This window comes from Periophthalmus magnuspinnatus, chromosome 7, assembly GCF_009829125.3.
Source record: "Periophthalmus magnuspinnatus isolate fPerMag1 chromosome 7, fPerMag1.2.pri, whole genome shotgun sequence".
NCBI classification, from domain to species: domain Eukaryota; kingdom Metazoa; phylum Chordata; class Actinopteri; order Gobiiformes; family Gobiidae; genus Periophthalmus; species Periophthalmus magnuspinnatus.
In genome coordinates, this window is record NC_047132.1 from 18480739 (window position 1) to 18505011 (window position 24273).

Here is a 24273-nt window from a genome sequence, read left to right on the forward strand (position 1 = left end):
AGCTTGTACTCAGGACTCTCTTGTAAATGCAAATCTGATTACAGTGACAGCTTCAGACAAAATTATTCTAGTCTAAAGATCGTCTTTCTTACCTTGCTGTTGCTCCTGCCACCAGGGAATTAGGGAAAGTAAGTTTTTTGTTTTTTTTTACAAAAAGTAAAGACTCCATCATTATTAAGATTATTTTTTAATATAAATGACAGAAATTGATTAGTTTTTATAGTTAACTAATGTTTATTTACAGTCTGTACAGTTTACTGCAATTACACAGAGTCCAGTTAGAGTCATGACATTAAAAACAACAGAACAAAAAAAATCTAATTGAAATAACAACATGAGACAGGAAGTCAAGGTAAACCAAAAAGAGAATGTTGATCATGAAGCAGAACTCAATACATTGTACCTTTAAACTGGTTGATGGTTATAATTCTACTATTATAGTATATGGTTACTCTGAAATGTAGGGGGCGCTCCACGGTGAAAAATTTGGTTAAACAATCCTGAACCAGGATAGTCCCACTGAGATTTACTGTCAGGGGACTCCTGGTCCCAGTGCGACCCTATTGCACATATTTTCAGAGGTAAGGGCAACCAAAGCTGAACATGAAAACTCCACTCAGAAAGTGCTCACCCTGCTGGGAATCCAACCTGGAACTGTCTACCGGGAGGCTAAAGCGCTAACTAACCATTCTGTCACTGTGTGGCCCTGAAATCTACTGAGTTCAACTTTGAGATCTCTGGGGTGCGGCTATCAGGGAGACAGGAAACTAGCAGCTTGCTCAGTGAAGGAGCAAACATATCCATAAAAACAACAAACTCCAGGTCCCAGAGAGGACCACAGAGTGTGAGGAAGCCATAGTCTCATCTCGTCTGTGTTTCTCCACTGGCCCCTTCTGCTTCTGCCCACGGTTCTCAGGGGGAGCGGTCTTAGGACCAGGGGGTGGAAGAGTGTGAGTAGGAGGAGCCCTTCCACTGGTCTGTGAGGGCAAATGAGAATTCAGTTAAATACTGTACATGTCAGGACACACCAAACCAATAACTGTCTTAAGTGTTCAGTAACTAAAGTGAAGTCCTGATCTTTATCAGTTCAGCTTGGTTTAGAAGACATCAAATGCATGTTATATATCTGCTACTAATGGGGCAGTTTAGGGAAGGTGGGTGGCCCAACCTTGCTTAGCTTCCGAGATGAGACAATATTGGGCATACACAAGGTAGTATAGTTTCTTTTATGCATTATTGAATGTTTGCTGTTTTTTTTAACTGATTCATTTTCCTTAAGAAATTCTGTAGTGTTTCCAGATGCTCAACATAACTGAATGTAGCAAGCGTAGAACAAACTGGAGATCAGTCAGCTTGGTGAGTCCACACTGAATAAAAAAAGCTTAAAATCAAGCTTAAGATTAGCAGAGTTACCTTCTGGTCATCTTCTCTGTGCACCCCAGCGCCCCCTGCTGGACCTCTTGTAGGATCTTCTTTAGGGGTCTCTGGTTCAGGTTGTGATCCGGCCTCTGGTTCTACTCCTCCAAACTTGCGTCCTATCTCTGGTCCAGTTTCTAGACCAATCTCAGTTTCTTTAGGAACTGGAGTGCCCAATGGTTCTGGTCGAATGAACTCTGTTACTGGAGGTGGGACTGCTGCCTCCTGCTCTATGGTCTCCTTTGGATGGTCTGTATCCTGCTCTGGATTTTGTTCTCTCTTCTCATCTGGATCTTGGTCTGGGTCTTGATCTTGCGTCAGAATTGGTACCTCTGCAGGGGAGTCAGTAAAGCTCCTGTTTGTCACTGAGTGCTGGTCCTCTTCTGAAATTGATCCGGGCTCCTCTTCTAATTCTTCTTCAGGAGCTGGAGGAAACAAACATATTTACACCTAATGGAGAATTATCGAGGATGGCCAGGATGAGTTAATCATTTGCTTGATTGGTTCTTTATTGTTTGATTACATTAATCACATTTGCTTGCACAATGATTGACAAGGGGCTTTCTATCTACAGGTCAATAACAAATGTATGTGCTTTGGAGAAGAGTTTTTATTTAGGGGGAATAGATGTGGCATTTTAATATGTGTTCAAAATGTTTTTTAAGAAGACTTAAAAAACTCTTGGTTCACTTGTATTTGTACAACGTTTTCGTCCCTGTGACCTTCCTCAGGTGGAGTACAGCCCCTTCCGCTCCCCTTATATAGGTTAAGGGACTGCCCCTTAAGAGTAATCAACCAATCACAACAGTGAAAAAATGAACGAAATTGTGAATGAAAAAATACTTTCACAATTAGACCCCAACTGCAAATTTGTACATAACTTTGCATCAATCAATTTAACAGCAATATTGTACATAACCGACTTTGCACCAGTCTCTTGTAAGTTAAAACACATGCATAATAATTAGAAAAATATAAAGACTATTATCGTCATTAAAAAGGTAACAACTGCATTTCATTATTCTGGCTTTTTTTTTTAAATTATTATTATTTTTTAATTAAATTAAGTGGCCATCGAAAAGTTTACATTAACCTTCCTCATGACACGATGGAGGGAGGGACACCATCATGACATTACGTTAAACAACAATTCATCATTTAAGCCTTTTGGACTAAGAGTTTGTTAAGTAAAAATCCAATACGTTTAGGTGAGTAAAACACAGCAGCGCGTCAACGTGAGGACGGCCACTCCAGCAGCAGGACGTATGCGCACTGGCTCTGTGTTTCTTAATGGGAAAGGAAGGGGAGCGTGTAGACACTTGTAACAGGTCTATAGTAAAAATAACTAGCTGAATAGGCCTGTATTAACGTCTGTACAGGCTACGCGAGGATTTCCTAAATCAATTTGAAAACGCAAAGCAAAACGCAAGTCTTTCAGAACCTGGGCTCCTTCAAACGATACATAAGTGCCCTAGGAAAAGGTCGTGCTGATGGTAAATGCACAACTACAACAACAAATGCATGCGTTCTATGTATTTCAGTGCATTTCACTTTTAATGCATTCTAACAAAACACGCGTCCAAAATGTGCAGTTTTTACGCTTGCGTAGGGAGAAATACGCGTGCAGTCTGTCCTTGGCCTTAGGAGCGTAATGACAAGCGCATCCCAGGTAGTTTACCTGCTGCTGCCTATGCGGTCTTGAATACCTTGGAAAGACGCCACGAAAACTCAAAACTGCGAGCACAAAGGCGTAATGAGGGCCAAGACTCTCCGGTTGTTATTCATTTTAATCAGCTGAAACTTATTTTGCTAAAAAAAAAAAAAAAAATCCAGAATAATGAAATGCAGTTGTTACTATTTTAATAGTGATAATAATCTTTATATTTTTTAAATGATTATGCATGTGTTTTAACTCACAAGAGACTGGTGCGAAGTCAATTATGTACAATATCGCTGTAAAGTTGGGGTCAAATTGTGAATGTATTTTTTCACTGTTGTGATTGGTTGATTACTCTTTAGGGGGCAGTCACTTAAATAAGGGGGGCGGAAGGAGCTGTACTCATATCTGGGGAAGGTCAGAGGGACGGAAACGTTGTACTAATAAAAGTGAACGAAAAGTTAGACAGTGTGCGGGAAAAACGTTTTCAGCTTAGTGCCTCTTCTCCAACGCACCTATCCGCAGTCAGGTGTACAGAGTCTACCTAGAAGAGTAAGTGTTAAAACTAGGGTTAGGGTCACACTGGTGTTTTGCTAGTTTGCTAAAATGTTCCTACCGCAGAGGTTGTTCTCACAGCTCTGAACATTCTCTGGACACTGAGAGCACCAATCTCCCTCCACATAGGGGCGCTCTCCCTCATAGTTCCCACTGAAAAGATGTGAACAAAAATATGTGAGCAGAGCATAGGCCCATTTATTTAAAGGTCTTATATTACCCAAACAATTGTGAGCTTTATGCCATGTTGTAATGCTGTTACTGCATCAAAAACATACCTGGAGTTGTGTTTTGCTTCATTCACACAGCCCTTTATTATTAGTCTGTCTAACTTTCCAAAGCTCAAAATGCTCTATTCCGCCTTATGATGTCATGAAGCAGTAGTTTTCAAGTTACATTTTACCTTTAGCTCAGTAGAGTAATTGGTAATTTCAAGGTTGAAATCATCCAAATAATTCTAGTGAAGCTGTATGGAGTTTAAAAAAGTGTGGATCATTTCCTGTATTACCACATGACATCACAAGGTGGAAAAGAGTGCTTTCTATTTGAGATTTAAAAACAAAAAACAAAAAAACAAACAAAAAACAACTCTGCCTAGATATGTGTGTTAAACATGTCAGTGAAACAACACACAATTCCAGGTATGTTTGTGATGATGAAACAACATTATAAGAGAACAGAAAATAGTGTAATATGGGCACTTTGATCATTACAAGAGGAAGTAGATTTTCAGAATTAGCAATTGGCACTTAGATCAATAGATAATAGTAGTATAATCTTACGGAGGATAGTAGTTGCAAACAAGGAAGTGGATATCTTCAGTCCAGTCCAGTCCCTCCATCTGACTACAGAGATGCACTGCACAGCCCACTCTGTGTGTGTCTGCCCACACCATCTAAAAGGACAATATTAACACAAATACAACAACATTCAAGGATTTGAGGTATTTTGGGCACTTGTAGTGAGTGGTGGCTCAACAGGAAGACAACTCCACATCACTCCTTTAGGCCAGACCTTTTTTTTTTTTTTTTTACTAAATCCCCTTTTTTCACTACAAAATGGTGTACATGGTGTTTTAATAGCATTATCTCCTGTTCCTTGTCATTTTTGGCAACTTTAGTGCAAACTAGGTACATTTGCAGCTTTCTGATCAGAAACATCTAAATCTAAGTTTATGCTACCTTCACTGGCCACTGCAATTTCTAGTAGTTGGTGACATCACGAAAGACTGCCCTGATTACAGCCAGATGTTTCTGATTACAAACACCTGAGGCAGAGTTTAAGGTTTGGATCCCTGTTAGACCACAGTGTTCCTTATACCTCTAAAGCCCGCCCTCCTTCCTCTCACTCTCTATTTGAGTCCTCCAGGTATAGTTTAGCAGCTCTATTTGAAATGTGGTTGTGGGTGGTGTTTAGGTTTTAATCCCACTTTAAGTCCAGTTCAAGTCCAGTTTGGTTGTGGTTTAGGTGGCTGGTTAAAGTCCCGGCTCAGACCTGTGTGTAGTGTCCGCACATCTTGTCTTCTTCACAGCTGTTGTTGTAGTAATTATAGTCCACTCTTTCTGCGCAAAACAAGAGAATGATATATAATTTCCACAAGAATTTGTTGCTCTAGATGTCTACATCTCAATGAATGCATGAGATGATATCAGAGAGTCCTTTAAACCTGTTTCGTATTTGATTTATAATACACAAAGTCAGGTTTTTTTTCTGACCTAGGAACCACTTCCCCAAAGCCCTCTCCAGATCCAGCTCTCCGGTGGCAACGTGCAGGTTTTCCCCAGTGTCTTCCAGTTCAGGGTTGTGATTCCACACACATGTAGCTGCATATTTTTCAGCCACAAGCTTCAAGTTCCCGTCCCACTTCTGTGAAAGACAGCAGGAAACTTTTAATTAACAGTTGTTAGAGACATTTACCTATTCACCTTAAAGTTGATTCCATCTCACTTATTGACATGGCTTATTTATGGTCCTTGGGCAAGACATAATGACCTGCAAAGTTCCTGTTTGCACTTAGAAGAGAACAAACACATTCACACTACAATGCATGAGCGGTGGAACAGATTTGAACCAAAAACACAAATCTAAAAAGAGACACATTTCCAGAAATGTTTGGTCCAACAAATATCTAGAAAATGTGAAACATGTAAGAGCAAGTTCATAAACATGCACATACATAAAAATAAATAAATAAAAAGTCTAGAATCTTCAGAGGGAGTGGCTCCCTCTGGTGGAAACAACACATACTGCAAACCCACCTTAGCAAAAAATGCAACAAGAATTCCACTGGTAAAGCAAAAATATCAAAGGCAATGATTAGATTTTAGTTATTCATGATTTTAGCAATTTATAACTGTGACAACTCAAACTATACTCGATATATACTGCAGTTCTACTCTGTTTCATTCAAACGTTCATCTCTCTCTGCAGGACTCAGCTGTACAGTTATGAAACTGTGATGTCACCATTTTATTCAGTATGAGTTAAAGTTCTAAAAAACATCTGGAGCCACTCCCAAACCCTCTGAGACTATCTGATCTCACTCCCAGAATACAATGCACTCATACCACAAACATCAAGATCGAACCAGACCAAAAAGGTTTAAGAAAAAGTTTTGCATTGAGGAATAGCAGCAGGTAATTGCTGAGGAGCTGCCTCGTGGCTCACCTGCTAGAGCACTCACAAAACTGCAGCATCCCTGGTTTAATCCTCAGCTTTCATGCTTTCCACCTTATATTATCACTACTCTGAAATAACTCATACACATTTTGAGTTCATTGTATCCATTTCTGATCTAAAGGTATTCACGGTATTTTAGTTATGGTTTTGGTCAGAGTTCTTCTGGACCTGACCTGGACCCGGTTCTTTTCCTGGGTCTGGATTTGGTTTAGGTTCTGGACAGCTTTAGGTGGAGTCCGCTGAATAGAATGTCATTTTACGAACAGCTCCATGTGGTTCCCATTACAGTCTGGAGGGACCCTACACGTGCTCAGAGTGATGTCATCAGAGCACAATCCACCTAGCAACAGGCGACGCCCTTCATAAACAATATAATATTAAAATAAGACTAAACCAGGACTAAACTAGTGTCAAACTTATTCACACCCTTGTTATTCTTTAATTGATTATCCAAAGCTGCCTTGGGTGGAGCGACAGTGGTATAAGCATGGCCACCAGTTTGCACCTGCGGTCCTTACAGCTGCCTAGCAATGACACACATTTACATTGGCAAGGTGCAAAATGTCTTGGCCAGGTGAAAGTAGGATTTAAACCCCCAATCTGTGAAAAATGTGAACATAAAATGACTCAAGTCAGCAATAGAGAAATGTGACTGGACAAAAGCAGTTCCTGGTCCTGAAAGCTGGTCCGGACTGGTTTAGTTTTTGTCCTGAATAATAATGTGCTGTTGTTGTGCCTGTGACTCAGCAACAGACTGATAGACACTCTTATGCACACTTACTCCAAATATTTAAGACTGAAAAATCTGATTAACCAATCAGACCCACACTCACTCACACACTTCTCTCACATATATATTCAAGATATACTCCAGGAATATATACTCCTGGAGTATATCTTGAATATATACTCCAGGAGTATATATTAAGATAATTTTTTTTTTTCAGTCATTATATAGGAACTCATTAAAATGTGTCATATTCATCATATTTTCACTGGCTCTTTGCTTTCTGCCTGGAGTAGCAGAACATAACTTTTTATACAAAACAATTTAAGAAAATAAGTCTATTTTAATTTAATGAGAGTATAATTTTGCCTAACACCCAAATCGCCTAAAACAATTAATTAACAACTATGTTGTTTGGTCATATCGTCCAGCCCAAGGTTAGGGTTAGGTGTGTGCACTTTCATTGAAGCCCAACGGAGCACAGTGTCCACTCACAGCGGATTCGCCACTTAATGTATTAACCTCTTTGGTGCATTATTCTATAGGCCTATGTGGCCACACCCATAACCATAAAGTTAGTTCTGCAATCTGAAGGAACAATAGTGTTGTTAGAATTTCTAATATAAAGCATTCAAAGTATGTATTTTTTTCTATTCTATTTCCTATTTCTATTCTATACCAAATGCCTAATAATCAAACAATATTGTCAGTACACTGTTTTGGTCAATTATATATCTCTATTGTCTATTCCAGATTGTTTACCTTTTTATAAAGTCGTGGTGTACAAAGTATGTTTAATACCTCCTTGGATTATAGCTCAAGGGTGTGTGGTATATATTAAATTATATATTTATTTATACAGATATTTATTATTATATCACTTTTAGACAGCACAGTTTTTTACAGTCAGATCCATAAAGAATACTAAGAGTAGCCTATACACATGACATTCCACTAATCACTGATGGGTGATGATAATAACAGGTGTTGAAGATAAATATTGATATTAATATTAATATTGATTTTAACTGTGAACACTATGACAGACACCATGTTGTAATTCTGTGTGTCTTGTACTAGCTTGTTGTAGTACAGTTTGTGGTTTTAATGATAGTAACTTACTAAAGGCAACATGGCTGAGGCGCTGGGTTGGACCACTCCTCTGTAGCGGTTGTGAAGCTCCACTAGAAGTTCCTCCTGATCCTCATTTAGAATCCCCTCCACAGCCACCAGAGATCCCAGAAGAACCAGGACCACAACTATAGACTGGACTATTGACCTTCTTGGGATCAAAGCCCGGACTTTATACCTGAAAGCAAGAATCCTTTCATCCTGGTCCAGTCCTACTTTCAGATCTGGCTCTGTTCTAGTCCTAGTCCAGACGGTTCTCCTCTGCACCCTCAGATCATCACAGAAGAGCATCCTCAGAAATGTAGTCCACAAGCTCCAGAGATGAGTCCAGATCTGAGAAAACCCTGGTCCTGGAGTTGATCCTGGTCTCTGTTTGGGTCCTGTAGATCCTCCTTGGTCCCAGAGTAAACACTGTTCTGATCTTGATCAGTTCTGTCTCTACAGATAGCTCTAACTCTGGATCTAGACTTGGAGAACCCTTTTCTTGGTTGTTATCTGGACCTTGCCTTGCTCTGGATGTGGTCTAGACTTGGATTTGTGGGACCCTGGTCTTGGTTCTGGTCCAGTATTGCTGTAATAATACAGGATCCTCCCTGTCTCTCTCTCCTTCTCTCTCCTGATCAGTTTGGTTCACACCCAGTTCCCTGTGAGCGGGGCACTGCATGTATTAAACTAAACACATGTCTGCTTTTGCTCTGTTCTTTTTTTTCTATTTCATTTCTCCCATTTTGAGGACATTTTGAGCACCTCTCCTTCCCCCCAGTTTCTGCAATAGTCCTATGAACTGATAAACTTGTCTCAGGAGGGGCATCTGGAGTAAAATCTGCTTGCACTCACAAACATTTTGAAAGGGCAAACTATACTTTGTGTTTTGTTAAACTTATTATGTGTTCCTTTTGGATATCTGACCCTCTTGTCTTTATTTCCTCTTCGTGGAATTGTTTCCTGTCCTCTCCATCACATTCTTTCTTCATTTGTCTTTGTAAAGTGTTGTTTCAGCTCTAGTTTCTGTAACAATATAACTCATATCTGCTGTTGGGAAATACTCTTCCCCTAAGAACACCCTCTAAGCGCACACACATGCACATACACGTCTCCTAAACTCCTTCCTCCTAGGACCACTCTGCACACTGTACTTTGAGTGGACACTCCCCCCCCCCCCCTCCCCCCTCCCCCCCCCCCCCACCTCCTCCTCCCATCCCAAACCCCCCCTTCCCCGCTCATGGAGTGAGTTCCTCCCAATCACTGCCTGGTACCACCCAACTTTTTCTCTGCTCTCTCCCCAAATGCTCTTTTGTTTTTCTGTTGTTGTGTTTTCAGGCTTGAATGGTCACTTTTCAGTCCTTCACCCTCCCTCTTTCTCTCACACCAAATTTTACTTTTATTTTGTTTGTTTTTTTTATCTTCACAGAGTCATCCAACAAACTTACATAAATGAGAGATGTAAAATTCTGCAGATTCTACATATAGTATCAGACACTATAAAAGTCAGCAGCTCAAGATAAAACAAAGCAATATTTAAAGAAGGGGGTATTATGCAAAATTACTTTTTTTTTTCAGCTTTCTACCAAGGTTGTTCCCTCATGAAAGACATGCTTGAAGAGGTTTTACATGTAATGCATGTTTGAGTAATTTTGCGATCTCTACCAGTGGTTGTGATTAGCAGTCACTACAATTCTCCATAAATATGCAACCCCAATTCCAATGAAGTTGGGACGCTGTGTAAAACTTAAAAAAATAATAATAATACAGAATACAGTGATTTGCAAATCCTTTTCAACCTATATTGATGTGAATAAACTACAAAGACATGATATTTAATGTTCAAACTGATAAACTTTATTGCTTTTATGCAAATATTCACTCATTTTCAATTTGATGCCTGCAACACATTCCAATAAAACTGAGACAGGGGCAACAAAAGAATGGGAAGTTGAGGAATGCTTAAAATACACCTGTTTGGAACATTCCACAGGTTAATTGGAAACAGGTGAATATCATGTTTGGGTATAAAAGGAACATCCCCAAAGGGCTCAGTCGTTCACAAGCAAGGATGGGGTGAGGTTCACCACTTTGTAAACAACTGTGTGAACAAATAATCCAACAGTCTAAGAACAAAAGAACAACATTTCTCAACATACAATTGCAAGGAATTTAGGTATTTCATCATCTATGGTCCATAATATCAACAAAAGATTCAAAGAATCTAGAGAAACCTCTGCATGTAAGCGGCAAGGCGCAAAACCAACACTGAATGCCCATGGCCTTCGATCCCTCAGGCAGTACTGTATTAAAAACAGACATGAATGTGTAAAGGATATTACCACATGGACTCAGGAACACTTCAGGAAACCATTGTCAGTTAACACAGTTCGTTGCTACACCTCCAAGTGCAAATTAAAACTGTACCATGCAAAGTGAAAGCCATATATCAACAACACCCAGAAACACCGCCAGCTTTTCTGAGCCTGAGCTCACCTGAGATGGACTGACGCAAAGTGGAAAAGTGGGCTGTGGTCTGACGAGTCCACATTTCAAATTGTTTTTGGAAATCATGGATGTCATGTCCTGCGGGCCAAAGAGGAAAAGGACCATCTGGACTGTTATCAGCGCAAAGTTCAAAAGCATCTGTGATGGTCTGGGGGTGTGTTAGTGCCCATGGGGAACTTGCACATCTGTGAAGGCACCATTAATGCTGAAAGGTACATACAGGTTTTGGAGCAACATATGCTGCCATCCAAGCAACGTCTTTTTCAGGGACATCCCTGTTTATTTCAGCAAGACAATGCCAAGCCACATTCTGCACGTGTTACAACAGCGTGGCTCCGTAGTAAGAGTGCAGGTACTAGACTAGCCTGCCTGTAGTCCAGACCTGTCTCCCACTGAAAATGTGTGGCACATTATGAAGTGCAAAATATGACAACGGAGACCCCGGACTGCTGAACAACTGAAGTTGTACATTCAGCAAGAATGGGAAAGGATTCCTTCTGCAAAGCTTCAACGATTAGTGTCCTCAGTTCACACTTGATTGATTGAAAGGGAAAGATGATGTAACACAGTGGTAAACATGCCCCTGTCCCAGCTTTATTGGAATGTGTTGCAGAGATTAAATTGAAAATTTGTGAAAATTTGCATTAAAAAAAACTTTATCAGTTTGAACATTAAATATCATGTCTTTGTAGTTTATTCAGTTCAATATAGGTTGAAAAGGATTTGCAAATCATTGTATTCTGTATTTTTCTTTAAGTTTTACACAGCATCCCAACTTCATTGGAATTGGGGTTTTACAAAAACATGATACACAACAACTTGACAAACCTGATGCAAGGTGCAGTAGTTTCATTAGCGTTTCATTAACATGGTAAAGGAGACATATTCAGCAACATCAACATTAATTAGCTTTTGAACATTTGCATTGAACATTTGCAAAAAAAAAAACAAAACAAAAAAACAAAAACCTTCACCAACCCCCTATCGCCGCCCACATCCCTGAACTTAGTTGCAATTATTTTAAAAAAAAAATTAAGACTAAAGAAAATGTTTTTATTATCATCATGTATCTGAATTGGTAGTAAGTATTGAGCCTATTCCTTATTACCAATTTTTATTTATTTTTTTTACTGTCGTGACAACACTAGATGGGGTTTGAACAGGAACTCAAAAGCTGTTTTAGAACAATTTAGCAAAAATGCAGTGCAAAGTTATCTGCTTATGATATCGTTTATGATATCGTTCAATACTAAGTACCGGAAAAAAAAAAGAATATGTCTTCTTTATGACAAAACATTGTGTAAGTTGTGAAAGCACTTGTATTGCACCAATAAACAAACTGGCACATGGTGTTGAACCCCAAACAGATGCAGAAGAGCAGATGGCAGGCTCAGGCTGGATGTGAGAGAACCAGGAGTTTTTTAATGATGATCTTACATCTTCAGTGCGAACAGAATGTGTGCAGGTTAGGCATGCTGGCCTCACACTGCTCCCTGGCAAAAAAAAGATTTGATTTTATTTAAAACAAATAATAAATCTCAATATACACTCTAGTGGTTAGACTGTATATGCTCTAGAGCCACATCACAGTCTAAACAACATAATTTAACTTTCTGAGACAAACAAATGTTAAATACTGTCTCTGTTTAGACTAAGATAGACCCACAACACTATGCATAACTGATACTGCCCTGTTTGTTTACTTCAGGGTTCACCACAACAAAAGTCTGATCCAAATAACTTTGTGAGGATATTGTTTATCTCATTGTTCAGAGCTGCCGCCCCCGCGACCTGGGGCCAGATAAGTGGAAGAAAATGGATAGATTGTTCAGAGCTTTAATTGTTCGTTCATGAAAATAGGTGTGTATGTATATGTGTATATATGTATGTATGTATATGTGTATATATGTATGTATGTATGTATGTATATGTGTATATATGTATGTATGTATATGTGTATATATGTATGTATGTATATATATATATATATATATATATGTGTGTGTGTGTGTGTGTGTGTGGGTGTGTGTGGGTGTGTGTGTGTGTGTGTGTGGGTGTGGGGTGTGTGTGTGTGTGTGTGTGTGTGTGTGTGCGAGAAAGTACTACATGAACTGCTTTGTATGCAAGTATAAGTATTGGGGTGTATAACAAATATACAAAGACATACTAGCACTTTCTCTGGATCAGTTAACCGTAAAATGGAAACAGACTTTTGCAATCTGTAATTTGGCACACATAGTATTTTTTTAAGTAGCCTGCGCTTAAAAATAAAAAAAGTTTTGTTGCTGTGTAAATTATTGTGGAAAATGTGTATTGAATATAGTGGTCAGATTGTATCAGAGTAATGTGTAGTTGGATACTGCATGTGAGTGTGTGTCTGTGCCTGTACATGTGTGTATGTATGTGTGGGCGGGTATTTATCACATTGTGAGGATTCAGATCTGTACACGCTAAACTTTATTGGGATTTCTCTTATGGGAAAAAAATCAGATCCCCAACACAAATCCTTCAGTATTAGATCAACAGCATGGTTTAAAGTCTAAGTATGGCTAGCTTAAGTTTAGGCTAGTAAATATGGTTATGTTTAGGATGAGTCTCCAATAAAAGCAAGTCAATGTAATGTTCCCAAAAAGGATGAAAACACTACATGTTTGTGGGTGTGTTGGGTGTACAATGTGATTGGGGTTCTCATTTGTGTTTGTTCACCTTTTTTGAATGTTGTCATCACAGTTGTATTATATAGGCTATCTATGTAATGTATATCCTTGTTTTATATTATATTGTGGAATGTGTGTAACGTGATCCTGAGCAACTGAAGGGAGTTGTTCAGCTCCAACATGACTCATGCATTCTACCACTCTGTTCTCACTCAGACATACACATGTAATAAACTACACACCAACAATCACACCAAATAGCCTAAGACACCACCACAACAAGGATCATGGTTAGAGGAAAGTGGTTCCTGTACGTTAAACAACCCCATGAATGAATAATAGTCAGATCAAATGTACAGTACAGCTTATGCAACTGTTTTTGAAAAGGGACTCAAAACTGGGTTGCCAGTACCTTAACCAGCATAATAAGACACATACAACTTTTTCTTATTCTCTATATTGGACAAGCCCTGAGAGTTCATGAAAAAGCTCAGAACCTCCAGAATTCACAAACTGAGCTGCAGAGGCTGCACTAGCACTGATTAATGATTAGCTGCATATGCTAGGGTTTAGGTAGTGAAAATTCAGAGTCCTTCTAAGTTTAAACCAACCAGACTTTGACATGGAAACTGGGATGCCAAATGAGAGATTGAAGGCTCATTCTGCTTTCTAATTGGATAATCATCCTGAGAACCAAAACACCAACTTATAACAGGCCATCATGTCCGATGTTTTTGTAATCAGTTCTGTTTAGCTGTGCTTATGACTGAAAGGTTTTTATTCTGCACTTTTCTTCTTTAATGTAAACTTTATGATTATTTGTGATTATTTATGTTTTGATTAGTTGTATTGTCATTTTAGTGTCTTTCTTAAAGCACTTTGAATTACGTTGTGTACAAATTGTGCTATACAAATAAACTTCCATTGCCTTGCCTTAATTAAGAATAAATCAGCATTATCCTTGTTATCAAGTAAAAGCTTTGAATGTCTACTTCATGATCAGGGCACACAAGTAGGTCATGTTTGTGACATTTAAATTCAATATATCACATACTGCGTCTTTAAGCTTTGTATGCCACACTGTGGCACATCTTAAATAAGAGCAATATTTTGCTAATTAATTGAAAACATAAAAATACATTGGAGAATTAGTTCAACAAAACACATGCATTCATAATATTGTAATGCATGTTACATGTATTCACAAGCTATCCGCCGGTTTCAGAATAATGAAAATTTTGAAACATTGCTATGGCAAGTAACAATTTAAGAATTTAATTTCTGCCTATAAACAAGCTGCAACCCACAAATAGACAACATTACCTTTTTTTTTTTTTTTTTTTAATTATAAATTTTAAATAACAATTGATAAAATATAGTACAGAACACAGTATGAGAACACAGAATACATAAAGAAAAGAAAGTTAGTGTTTGTTTAAAGACATGCAGCTTTCAAATGTTAAGATAGCTTTTTTGTTTAAGCTTTTGGAAATAGTGGAGATGTAAGATTCTAATTGATTAATTAAAACAGGAAAAAACAAGGATGTATAAGAAAATTTACTTTTATGGATATAAAATTAGCCAAATATGATAATTAAATTAATTGCTACTTTTTTAAATTTCCGTCTAAGTTCTTATCATGTACACCAAAAATGATGTGTTCAAATTTCAAAGTCAATATGGTCTTTCATAAATTTTAAGCAGTCTTTCCAAAAGGATTTTGTAATAGTGCATTCCCAAAAAAGATGACATAATGTTTCAGGGTGTTCTTTACAAAAAGTGCAATTGGGGTCAATTGTTTTGATATATCTGAGCATAAATTGATTTGTCGGGTAAATTCTATGCATTAGTTTAAAGGAGACATCTCTCATCTTATTATTTATAGACACCATTACCTGTTGGTTGCTTTTGGCCCAGAATTACACTACTTCTCCTGTTGGCTTCAATACTGGGCAGATCATTGGCCAGTGTACGCGCGTGATGAACTAGCTCTGATCCTTTGCCTCACTCTGCTGGTTGCGCACATTCATTACAGGACTGTTCGTTTGCTTTAGAAAACTAATTTAACGGTATAGATAAACGTTAAAATACGCCCAATATGCCATAATACCAATTTAAAAAAAAAAAAAAAAAAAAAAAAAAAAAAAATCTTTCTCCGTGACCTGTCCTTTGCGCATGCGCATCGCGTCAACGGAGCGCAGGAGCAATTAAAGGTAAAGCTGTCTTTTCTCTTTATTTCTCGGTGTTTACGGTTGTTTCTGGTTTATAATCACTCCAAGCCGTTAGTTGGTTCTCGCGGATTCTACATCAGTCACTGAAACCACAATTATCCGCTTTAAATCCAGATTTAATTTGCTGTTAATACGACTTTGCTGCGGATAGCCATTAGCATTTTAGCCCTTACATTCAGACTCAAATAAACCTGTTAAAATCAATGTTTAATACGTTTTTAACGCGTTTTCCCGTCCTTCTATTCATATAATACTCCCTCATTCAAATGCCATAATGGCTTTTGTTTGTGTCGTTTGTTTTTTGGTGCTATAAACGGCTGTAAAAAAAATAAATAAAACTGTTAGCGTTAGCTCTGTCAAACTCCAGTTTAACAAACAGCTGTCAGAGCCAAAGAGAACTCCGCTCAGAATCATCCCAGCCAATCACCAGTTAAGATGCGGATCACGCTGACGTTTTGTGGGCGGGTCTTTTCTTGCTGCAGATCATATCAAGCAAAGAGCCACTTACGATTAAGTGTGTAGCGTGCAATTGTTCATATTCAATGAAACGCTATTAATAACGCAGGCTACATGCCTGTGAAACTCTTTCACTTGCATGTTCATTAGAAACTTTTCAAGCAAAGGTGTGTATGTTTTGTCAACTGTAGTTTCAAATTCAACCATTTGAGCGTAGGCAATGCAAGTCTATTTCTATAGCACAATTCGTACTCAAAAGTAATTCAACGTGCTTTACAGAATAATAAACAATAATAACAAATCGCATCATAAACAAATCAAAATATAAATAATCATCATAAAATTAACATTAAAAGAAAAGAGTGCAAAATAAACTTTCAGTCATATGCAAAGCTAAAGAACCGTTTGGATCCTGGAATTAAACATAGTCAAAGTAGAGGCCTGTCTCATGTCTTCAGGAAGACTGTTCCAGGTTTTAGCTGCATAAAACTGAAACACTCATTCCCTATGTTTAATCCTGATTGTAGGCACCAGTCCTCAGAATGTGAGATGGTTCATATGGCACTAACATGTCGGAAATGTACTTTGGTGTTAGGCCAAGGAGAGGCTTGTACACAAGCATAGTTAAGTAAAGTTTATTCTCTGAGCCACAGGAAGCCAGTGCAGAGACATGAGCACAGGGCTTATGTGCTTGCACTTCCTGGTTCTAGTCAGGACCCGAGCAGCAGTGTTCTGGATGCACTGCAGGTGTCTTACCACTAATTTAAAGAGGCCAGTGAGCAGGCCGTTACAGTAATCTAACTTACTGGAGACAAATGCATGGATAAGTCTCTCCAAGTCTGGTTTAAACAGTACACCTTTGCTTTGCAGTGTTTTTAGATGGTAAAAAAACCTGTGGATGTTATTTATTTGATGTGGCTGTTAAAGTTCAAGTCTGAGTCCATTATTATCCCTAGATTTCTAGCCTGATTTGAAGGTTTTAGAGATAGAGACTGGAAGTGACTGGTGACACTTTCTTTTTGTTTCTGTCAGCCAAAGACTATGACTTCTGTCTGGTCTAAGTTTAGCTGGAGATGTGAGTGCACTGGTCCATATTCACCTGCTGCCACTGAGGCATAGATCTGAGTGTCATCCGCATAGTTGTGGTAGGACACATTATTGCGGCATTATAACTGCATCATAACTGGCCTAGCATTTAGAGATTGAACAAAAGGGGTTCCAGAATTGACCTCTGGGACACTGCACAGGTGAGGGCGATGTGATCTGAGTTTCCAGTTTCAGCAAAATACTCCCTGTCTTCTAGATAGGACTTGAACCAGTTTAGTGCAGTAACAGACATGTCCAGCCAGTCCTTTAGTCTCTGTAAGAGGATCCCATGATCGACAGTGGCAAAGGCAGCACTCCGATCTAACAGAATCAAGACTGGAACTTTTCCTGCATCAGTGTTCAGTTGGATGTAATTTGTCACCTTGATAAGAGCAGTCACAGTGCTGTGGTGGGGTCTATAACCTGACTAGAAAACTCTTTCAAGGACTTTACCTAAAACCAGCAGATTTGAAATGAGTTAGTAATTGTTCAGTACTGTGGCATCAAAACTGCTGTTCTTTAGGAGAGGATAACTGCAGTTTTCAAAGCTTTTGAGAATGTTCCAAATTGAAGTGACATGTTAACTATGCAAGCAAGCGGTGATAGAAAACTGTCTTTAGATTTCAGAAATCTAGTGAGCAAAACATAGAGGCAGTATATAGATGAACACAGACTCAGATGATGGTGCAATCTCCTACACAGCTTTAAAAGCTACTATAAAGCCACCATGTATTTTTTTTATCCACTGTGCTATGATTCTAAGTTTGATGTTATGTCTGTATGTCTGTAGGTAAAGGGGAATTATTACAAACATGAAATGTCAATATTTCAGATGAAGACTCCCCCAGACAGAGCGGGCATCACATTTGCAGTTGGAGCTCAGCTGGAGGCCCGCGACAAGCACAACAAATGGTAATATCTTAGAAAAAAACAAAACAAAACAACAACTCTGTATTATTGTTAAATCTGACTTTATTTGTACAGGTACTCTGGGAGGATACAACAGCTTGATCCAGAGAACCAGCAAGTCCTTGTCCAGTACCGACGGTGGTCCAAGCGGTACCAGGAATGGTTCCACTGGGACTCCCCCCACATCAGAGGACTAGACCGGGTCAGTCTGAGGAAACAAGGGCTGGACAGGACCAGCCAGAAACCGGTGAGTTAGAATTAAAGAAGTTTGAAGTCTTCAAACTGAGAGGGACTTTAAATAAATAGTTTAATATGCACATAGATAAAAGGATTAAATATATAAATATTCATATAATGTATAATGGTTGTAAAGATTACTAAAGTATTTGTTTAGCTCTTTTCTGCTTTTTTGGCAAAATAATATAATAATACTGAGCAGCCAGTAGTTTTTTGGGCTTTGGGCTTTTTTTTTTTTTTAATAATTTGGTCACAATGAATATTACGACCTGACCAAACCGACTACTCTTCTGTGAAAGTTCTAAATTGACAATCTGCAGCAGTGATTTTTTTTGTTGTCTTTTCTTGTTTCTCTTTGTTTCTTAGTTGTACAGTGCTGGCTCTAAAGTGATGGCATGCTGGACTGATTGTAAATTCTACCCAGCCAAAATCTTGAGAGTGAACAAGGATGGTGAGTGGTCAAAAGAGAGTCTGAAGTAAAGTGAGCAAAATGAGACATGTACTGGCTATTGTGTTCTAGATTCCTACACTGTAAGGTTCTTTGATGGAGTTGTACGTACTGTGAGACCCACCAAGATCAAACCCTATGATGAGGTCAGTGCTTAGAGAGCCTCTGTCTCCTTTCTCTCTTGGTACACTAGGTCTTACATGCTGTATTTATCACTCAGTGATCACTTCAGTGTTTTCTATACTCAACTCCACAACTGACCATGGGTTACAGAGTGCAAAGTATACTGTTGAAAAACAAATAGCTTTGTGAGAAACATAACTTCAAGTCAAATACAATACACCACTTTGTAAACTTAAAATACCATTCAATAAAATGGGTACATTTTCATTCTGATGATTGAAAATTATACCTTACATCAAGTTTTAGTTTGACATTTTTGTGGAAATCCTCCACCTCTTAACCATTCACCCTGCCCCCCTAACTAAGGTCTGTTTTGTTTTTTAGAAATGGAAACTGGAAAATTCAAGTGAAGAATGGGACAGTGACTCAGAGGTAGAGAAGAACGAAGAGAAGAAACTCGGAGAGAAGGAAGCAAATGAAGACATAGGAGAAAAGGAAGCAAAGGAGTCCAGTGGAGAGGACACAGGAGACAAAGCAAAGGAGGACATAGGAGACAGGGACGAAAAACTTGATCCAGAAAAAAACACAGTGAATGTGGAAAATAATCAAGAAAATGTAACTAAATTCAATGAGAAAAGAAAAGAAGGGCCTGAGGATGAGACAAAGGAGCCTGATGTTGATGACAAAGGGGTAGAAAATAAGGAGGGTGAGGCCAAGGAGGCACGGGCTAAGGATATAGGTGAGAGGCAGAGAAAGAGGAGAGCAGAGCTTCTAACCAAAGCTCGAGCCAAAAGAAAACGCATTCGTGAGCAAAACTCTACCCAAGGGTCAACCCCCACTGACCAGGATCAGCCAATCACAGGAGATCACACTGTACTAGGTTCCACTCCTATCGACAGAGGTCAGCCAATCACAGCCTGTTGTTCTGTTGTGTTTAAAACCCTTGTATGAAAGGCTAACTGTGGTTGTTCTGTAGAAGTTCTGCTTGAGAGACAGGCCCACCTCCCGACTACCCACAAGTTTAGCCGAGAACCACGTGAGTCATTGTTCATACCTGTTTGGTTTAGACCTGCTATAGACCTGGTTTTAGAATTATGCTAAATGGGTTTTCCTCAGTCTACAGAGTGATAAAGCGGCAGCCTCCTCCCATTCTTTCTATTGAATTGGATCATAATGAGTTCAAATGCCCCGCTCCAAACTGTACGAAGTCTTTCAGGAAGAGCTCTCTGCTGCACTGCCACCTAAAGTATTACCACAGTACCACTGTTCAGAGTACTACAGTAACTACAGGGAGAGAGAGGTGAGTACCGATACCTTAAGTACAATAACAGTACTGCAGTAATTACACACTACAACAGTCCTTCTCAAGCTGTGATTTGTGATACTTATTTATTTCGTCTAGGTTTATGTCTCTTTAAGCATTATTTTGACCTTTTTTCTTTTCTTTTTTTAGTGGTAATATAACCCAAGCGGTACTTGGGCAACTAAATATTTATCAAAGTCACAGTCACACAATATAGTTTGTGTGACTGCTAGATCACTACATGAACTCCATGTAGGGCTGGACAATTAATTGACATAATTTGAAAGATTTTTTAAAATTGCAAGTAAGAAAATCAGGGTTAAAGCTTTTGCAACTGTGATTTTGCAAAGTAGGGTCATTGTGCAATTAAACAATTGGCATGCAAAAAATATCTTATATTATTCTATTAAACTATTAAAATTAGATTACATGTCTATATAAATATAATTGAAGGCAGTTCACAATTTCCTAAAAAATAGGATATGGAGCTTTTCCCTGGAGTTTTCCCCTTGGAATTTTTTGGCCATATAGCCCATTCCTAACTCCATGGTAGCAGAGTGGTTATCTGAAGGTTTTAAAAGATTATTTTGGCCCATAAACTTTATTGGAAGAGACAGATGTATGCGTGAAAGGGGATAAAGAGTGAAGATATTCAGCGAAATCAGAATCAGTCCTCGTGAAGGGGTTTGTGGGTTGGGCTCCTGTGTGCATTAATGAATGTGATTCTTGATTTAGAAGAAAGCGGTTGTCGTCTGAGGGTATCTCTGATGCATCCGAGTCTAAACTAGATCTTGGCACCTGTCGCCATGGAGATGAGGAGACGGGCTCAGTGGAGACAGGTTAATTCAGTAAAAGCTACTTACTGAAAATATCATTATATGACCCAGTTTGTACTAAATTCTGGTTCTGCTCAGGCCAAAAGACAGACTCTGGCAGAACCACAAGAAGGGAGCGCATTAGAGACAGGAAACACTTTCTCCGGGTCAAACTCAAAAAAAAGAAAAAGAAGAAAAAGAAGAAAAAGAGGAGGAGTCATGCAGGTGAGAGTTAAAAGCCTTATTCCTGAAGTCCTTTAGTTGTTTTGCAATCTGCTTTGCACAACTCTATCCTCTACCCTAACTGAATAGGGGCTGAGGGCTCCAAGATGTGTGTCATTTGTTTGTCAGTATTTTCTTGTTCTGGTTTTGTTCAGTGTTCTGCAGCAGTGAGGACGAACATCTGGACCATCCTTCAGTCCCCAACAACCTGGATTTACCCAGACCTGGTACTATCCCACACAGACCTGGTACTATCCCACACTGAACCTGGTACTATCCCACACACCCAGAGGGCTGCTCTCTGTGTACAGTACACAACAGTGCAACTCTAGACTAGACACAACATTAACACTAGACTAGGGCCAGTGTTAGTGTTCTTGAGGGTCCAGTGCAGTCAGTAGGGCAGTAACAGGCATTTGGATGAAGTTTCACCATTGGATTTGTGGTTTGTGTCACTATCATTCCAGGTGCAGAGGAGGGCAGCGATTGGTCCACTCTAACGGCTGAGAGTGGAGAGGACACGTCCACCTGGCCTGTTTCCGCAGAGATTGATGTTGTCAGGTGTGTTTGTGAGGTCAATGAGGAGAGCGACTTCATGATCCAGGTGAGGTCTTCTGAATACTCTTTTCTTAGATTCTGAAATGTCCCTTCTTCATCACAGTGATGGGTCAGTTGACTTGGATTTTAAACAACCTCCCTGTCTACCTCATGCCAACCGTGGTCTTGTTGTGGTCTCTGTGTATGTAGCTTTGTTTTTTACTAGTGCAACTGGAACTACAACACTATTATATCAGGGGACCCATACGTCCTGGAAATTCTGCTCCACACTTTGCTTTGCTGTAGTAATGGACATCAAATAAATAGCGAGATTTTACTGCCAATTGAGCAGTTACTTTTTTTTTCCAACTGTATCCCAAGAATCAAGCAAAAGGCCAGAACCACACATTTTGACAAAACTTTACAAAAATGTGGGTCTCTCTAATTTCAGTTGGACGTGATTGACAGGTGGATTAACCAATCAGAGAGTCATGGCCCGTTTGTGACAGTACAATGTGACAAAATAAACACATATTCATATACCGCCCTGTCTTATAGTCCTAGTTGTAATATTTTGTGTTCCTTCCTAATAAGGTTTAGCTAATCTTCCTAAATTTGTTAAAGGTGCCGTTATGAAGCTACCAATAGAGCCTATTGTTCTCTGTGTATGGCTCTGACTCTAATACTTCCTTGTACTGTAACATTTTCTGCATTTGTTTGTAGTGCTCTCAGTGTCAGTGTTGGCAGCACGGGACATGCCTGGGCCTCCTGGAGCATCATCTTCCTCAGAGCTACACCTGTTTCACCTGCCGGGGCTCAGAGCAGACTCCTGTCAGGTCAAGGGACAGGAGGAAGCCATGCTCTGATTGGCTTACAGATGGTCATATGTTTGGGTTGTCATGTGTGGAGGAAAACTTCTCAGAGCAGAACTCGGAGCAGATTGCACACACGCGCCGTCTGTTAGCACACAGTCGTACCATCGCCACGGTGACTGCGGCTATTGGGCTCAAGCTTCGCCTCTTGCAGTGAGTACTTTGACTATGTGGCATAGAATACTCAACACTGTGATCTAGCTGACCTCACCATCTCGAGAACTATCTGTTTGGTGACAAAGTTTTACGACTCTACTGTCTGGTTTTAGAGAAATCTATGGCTCTCATTCTGCTCAGGTCCGGATCAGAAGCGGAACTACGGTTCTGGAGGTTGCCATGGAGACGCGAGGAGGGGGAGGAACCCAAAGTTGTGTGCTATGTGAGCAGTGAACACTGCTATCAGAAGCCTGCCCTAACTCGGGTACAAATATGTTTGTATTACTTGTACTTGCCTGTGGGAGCCTGTCATTGTGTTTTCTTTCTCATATATATAGATATAATGTGTGTAACTGTTATATTTCAGGCAAGTCCAGATGAATTCAAAGTGGAATTGGACCAGGACCATAGACCAGCCCGACCCTCAGAGACCTGCAGGAGTCCAGAGCTCAACCTTTTAGACCACATTGAGAGTCTTCAACAGGAAATCTGCCACCGCCTGGAGCGGATGGAGACTGAGCTGGACGGTACAGCACAATAATAATTACATGCTTGATTATATAATAACAATAATGTTTTAAGTTAAAGACATTTCACCCCTCACTCAAGAGGTTGTTTTAAGTACCCTGCTACAATTTGACGTTTTGTGATGTTTGTCCTTGCAACACTGAAAAATGAAGCTAAAGGACTATTTACATGTGTATAATACATAAAACAATGAATTTAGTCATAGGATCATGTAATTAGCTAATATTAAAGTCCACAATGCTATTCTTTTAACACTGTGTTATTATGGTGTCAAGGCACATAGTATAAATATGCACATACTATTGAGTCTGAATTTGACTGTGGTGCGTCTCAGGCCTGGAGTCCTGGATGGACGAGCTGGAATCAGCTGACCCTTTGCCCCGCCTCCCAGAGCTGAAACAACGAATCAGGCGGCTTATGCGCGACCTGAGCACTGTGCGGCAGCTGTCTGTTTGCTCCTGACCAATTAGAAAGCGGCAGAGTGATGTGACCAGGACCATCTAAGTATTTTATGATTAATTGTTTTGTTTAATACCATTTCATGTTTAGTTTGCCACTTTTGGTTTGGCTTTTATTTAAAAAAAAAAAAAAAAAGTATAAATGTTGTTATTATGAACAGTCTGAGCACTGGTTAAGGAATTTTGTTTCTCTTGGTCAAACTTAGTTCTGAACTTTTTACATCACAGCTCTCATTTCTCTGAAACTCTTGGACAGTACAACCAATTGTGTAACCTCCTGGATTGAAGCAACAATTAGATAAACATGAAATTGCCCATTTGCAGATACATAATTAGCACCTTATACAAAAATATTGCATCTCTGCATATTTAATTGACACTATGGACTGTGATAAGAACAGACATAACACAGTCAAATCAGAAATCCAAATCCAGAGTTGGTACTTGTCTACATGTATAAAGTGTAAAAATAAGTTTACTAAATGTAAATGTGTAAAACTGTTGTGAATAAAGCCGTTTGACCTGACCTTTTTGTATTTGTACATGAACAAAATCTGTTCATTCAACACCAAATGAACCT

General features: G+C 39.2%; 2 protein-coding genes across 5 annotated transcripts; one reads left to right on the top strand and one right to left on the bottom strand.

The window, feature by feature from the left end:
* Positions 1-176: 176 nt before the first annotated feature.
* LOC117372993 (uncharacterized) lies at positions 177-8836 on the bottom strand. Its single transcript, XM_055222918.1, has 7 exons — positions 8157-8836; positions 5344-5494; positions 5123-5190; positions 4411-4523; positions 3690-3781; positions 1414-1841; positions 177-977 (listed from the first exon to the last, which is right to left on the bottom strand). Exons 1-7 carry the CDS (start codon positions 8454-8456, stop codon positions 780-782), a joined length of 1350 nt encoding a protein of 449 aa, XP_055078893.1. The 5' UTR covers positions 8457-8836; the 3' UTR covers positions 177-779.
* A 6649-nt stretch (positions 8837-15485) lies between these two features.
* On the top strand, positions 15486-24218 carry LOC117373954 (PHD finger protein 20-like protein 1). 4 transcript variants are annotated; one of them, XM_033970083.2, is made up of 16 exons: positions 15486-15525; positions 17918-17997; positions 18070-18241; positions 18598-18682; positions 18752-18825; positions 19187-19703; positions 19779-19838; positions 19919-20102; positions 20841-20944; positions 21020-21145; positions 21298-21369; positions 21610-21746; positions 22403-22704; positions 22849-22972; positions 23075-23234; positions 23570-24218. In XM_033970083.2, exons 2-16 carry the CDS (start codon positions 17918-17920, stop codon positions 23695-23697), a joined length of 2325 nt encoding a protein of 774 aa, XP_033825974.1. In that variant the 5' UTR covers positions 15486-15525; the 3' UTR covers positions 23698-24218. The 4 variants fall into 4 exon arrangements, with proteins under 4 accessions (XP_033825974.1, XP_055079125.1, XP_055079124.1 ...); XM_055223150.1 differs by having other exon boundaries at positions 20844-20944; positions 23570-24211; XM_055223149.1 differs by having other exon boundaries at positions 15496-15525; positions 17876-17997; positions 23570-24211.
* The last annotated feature ends 55 nt before the right edge of the window (positions 24219-24273 follow it).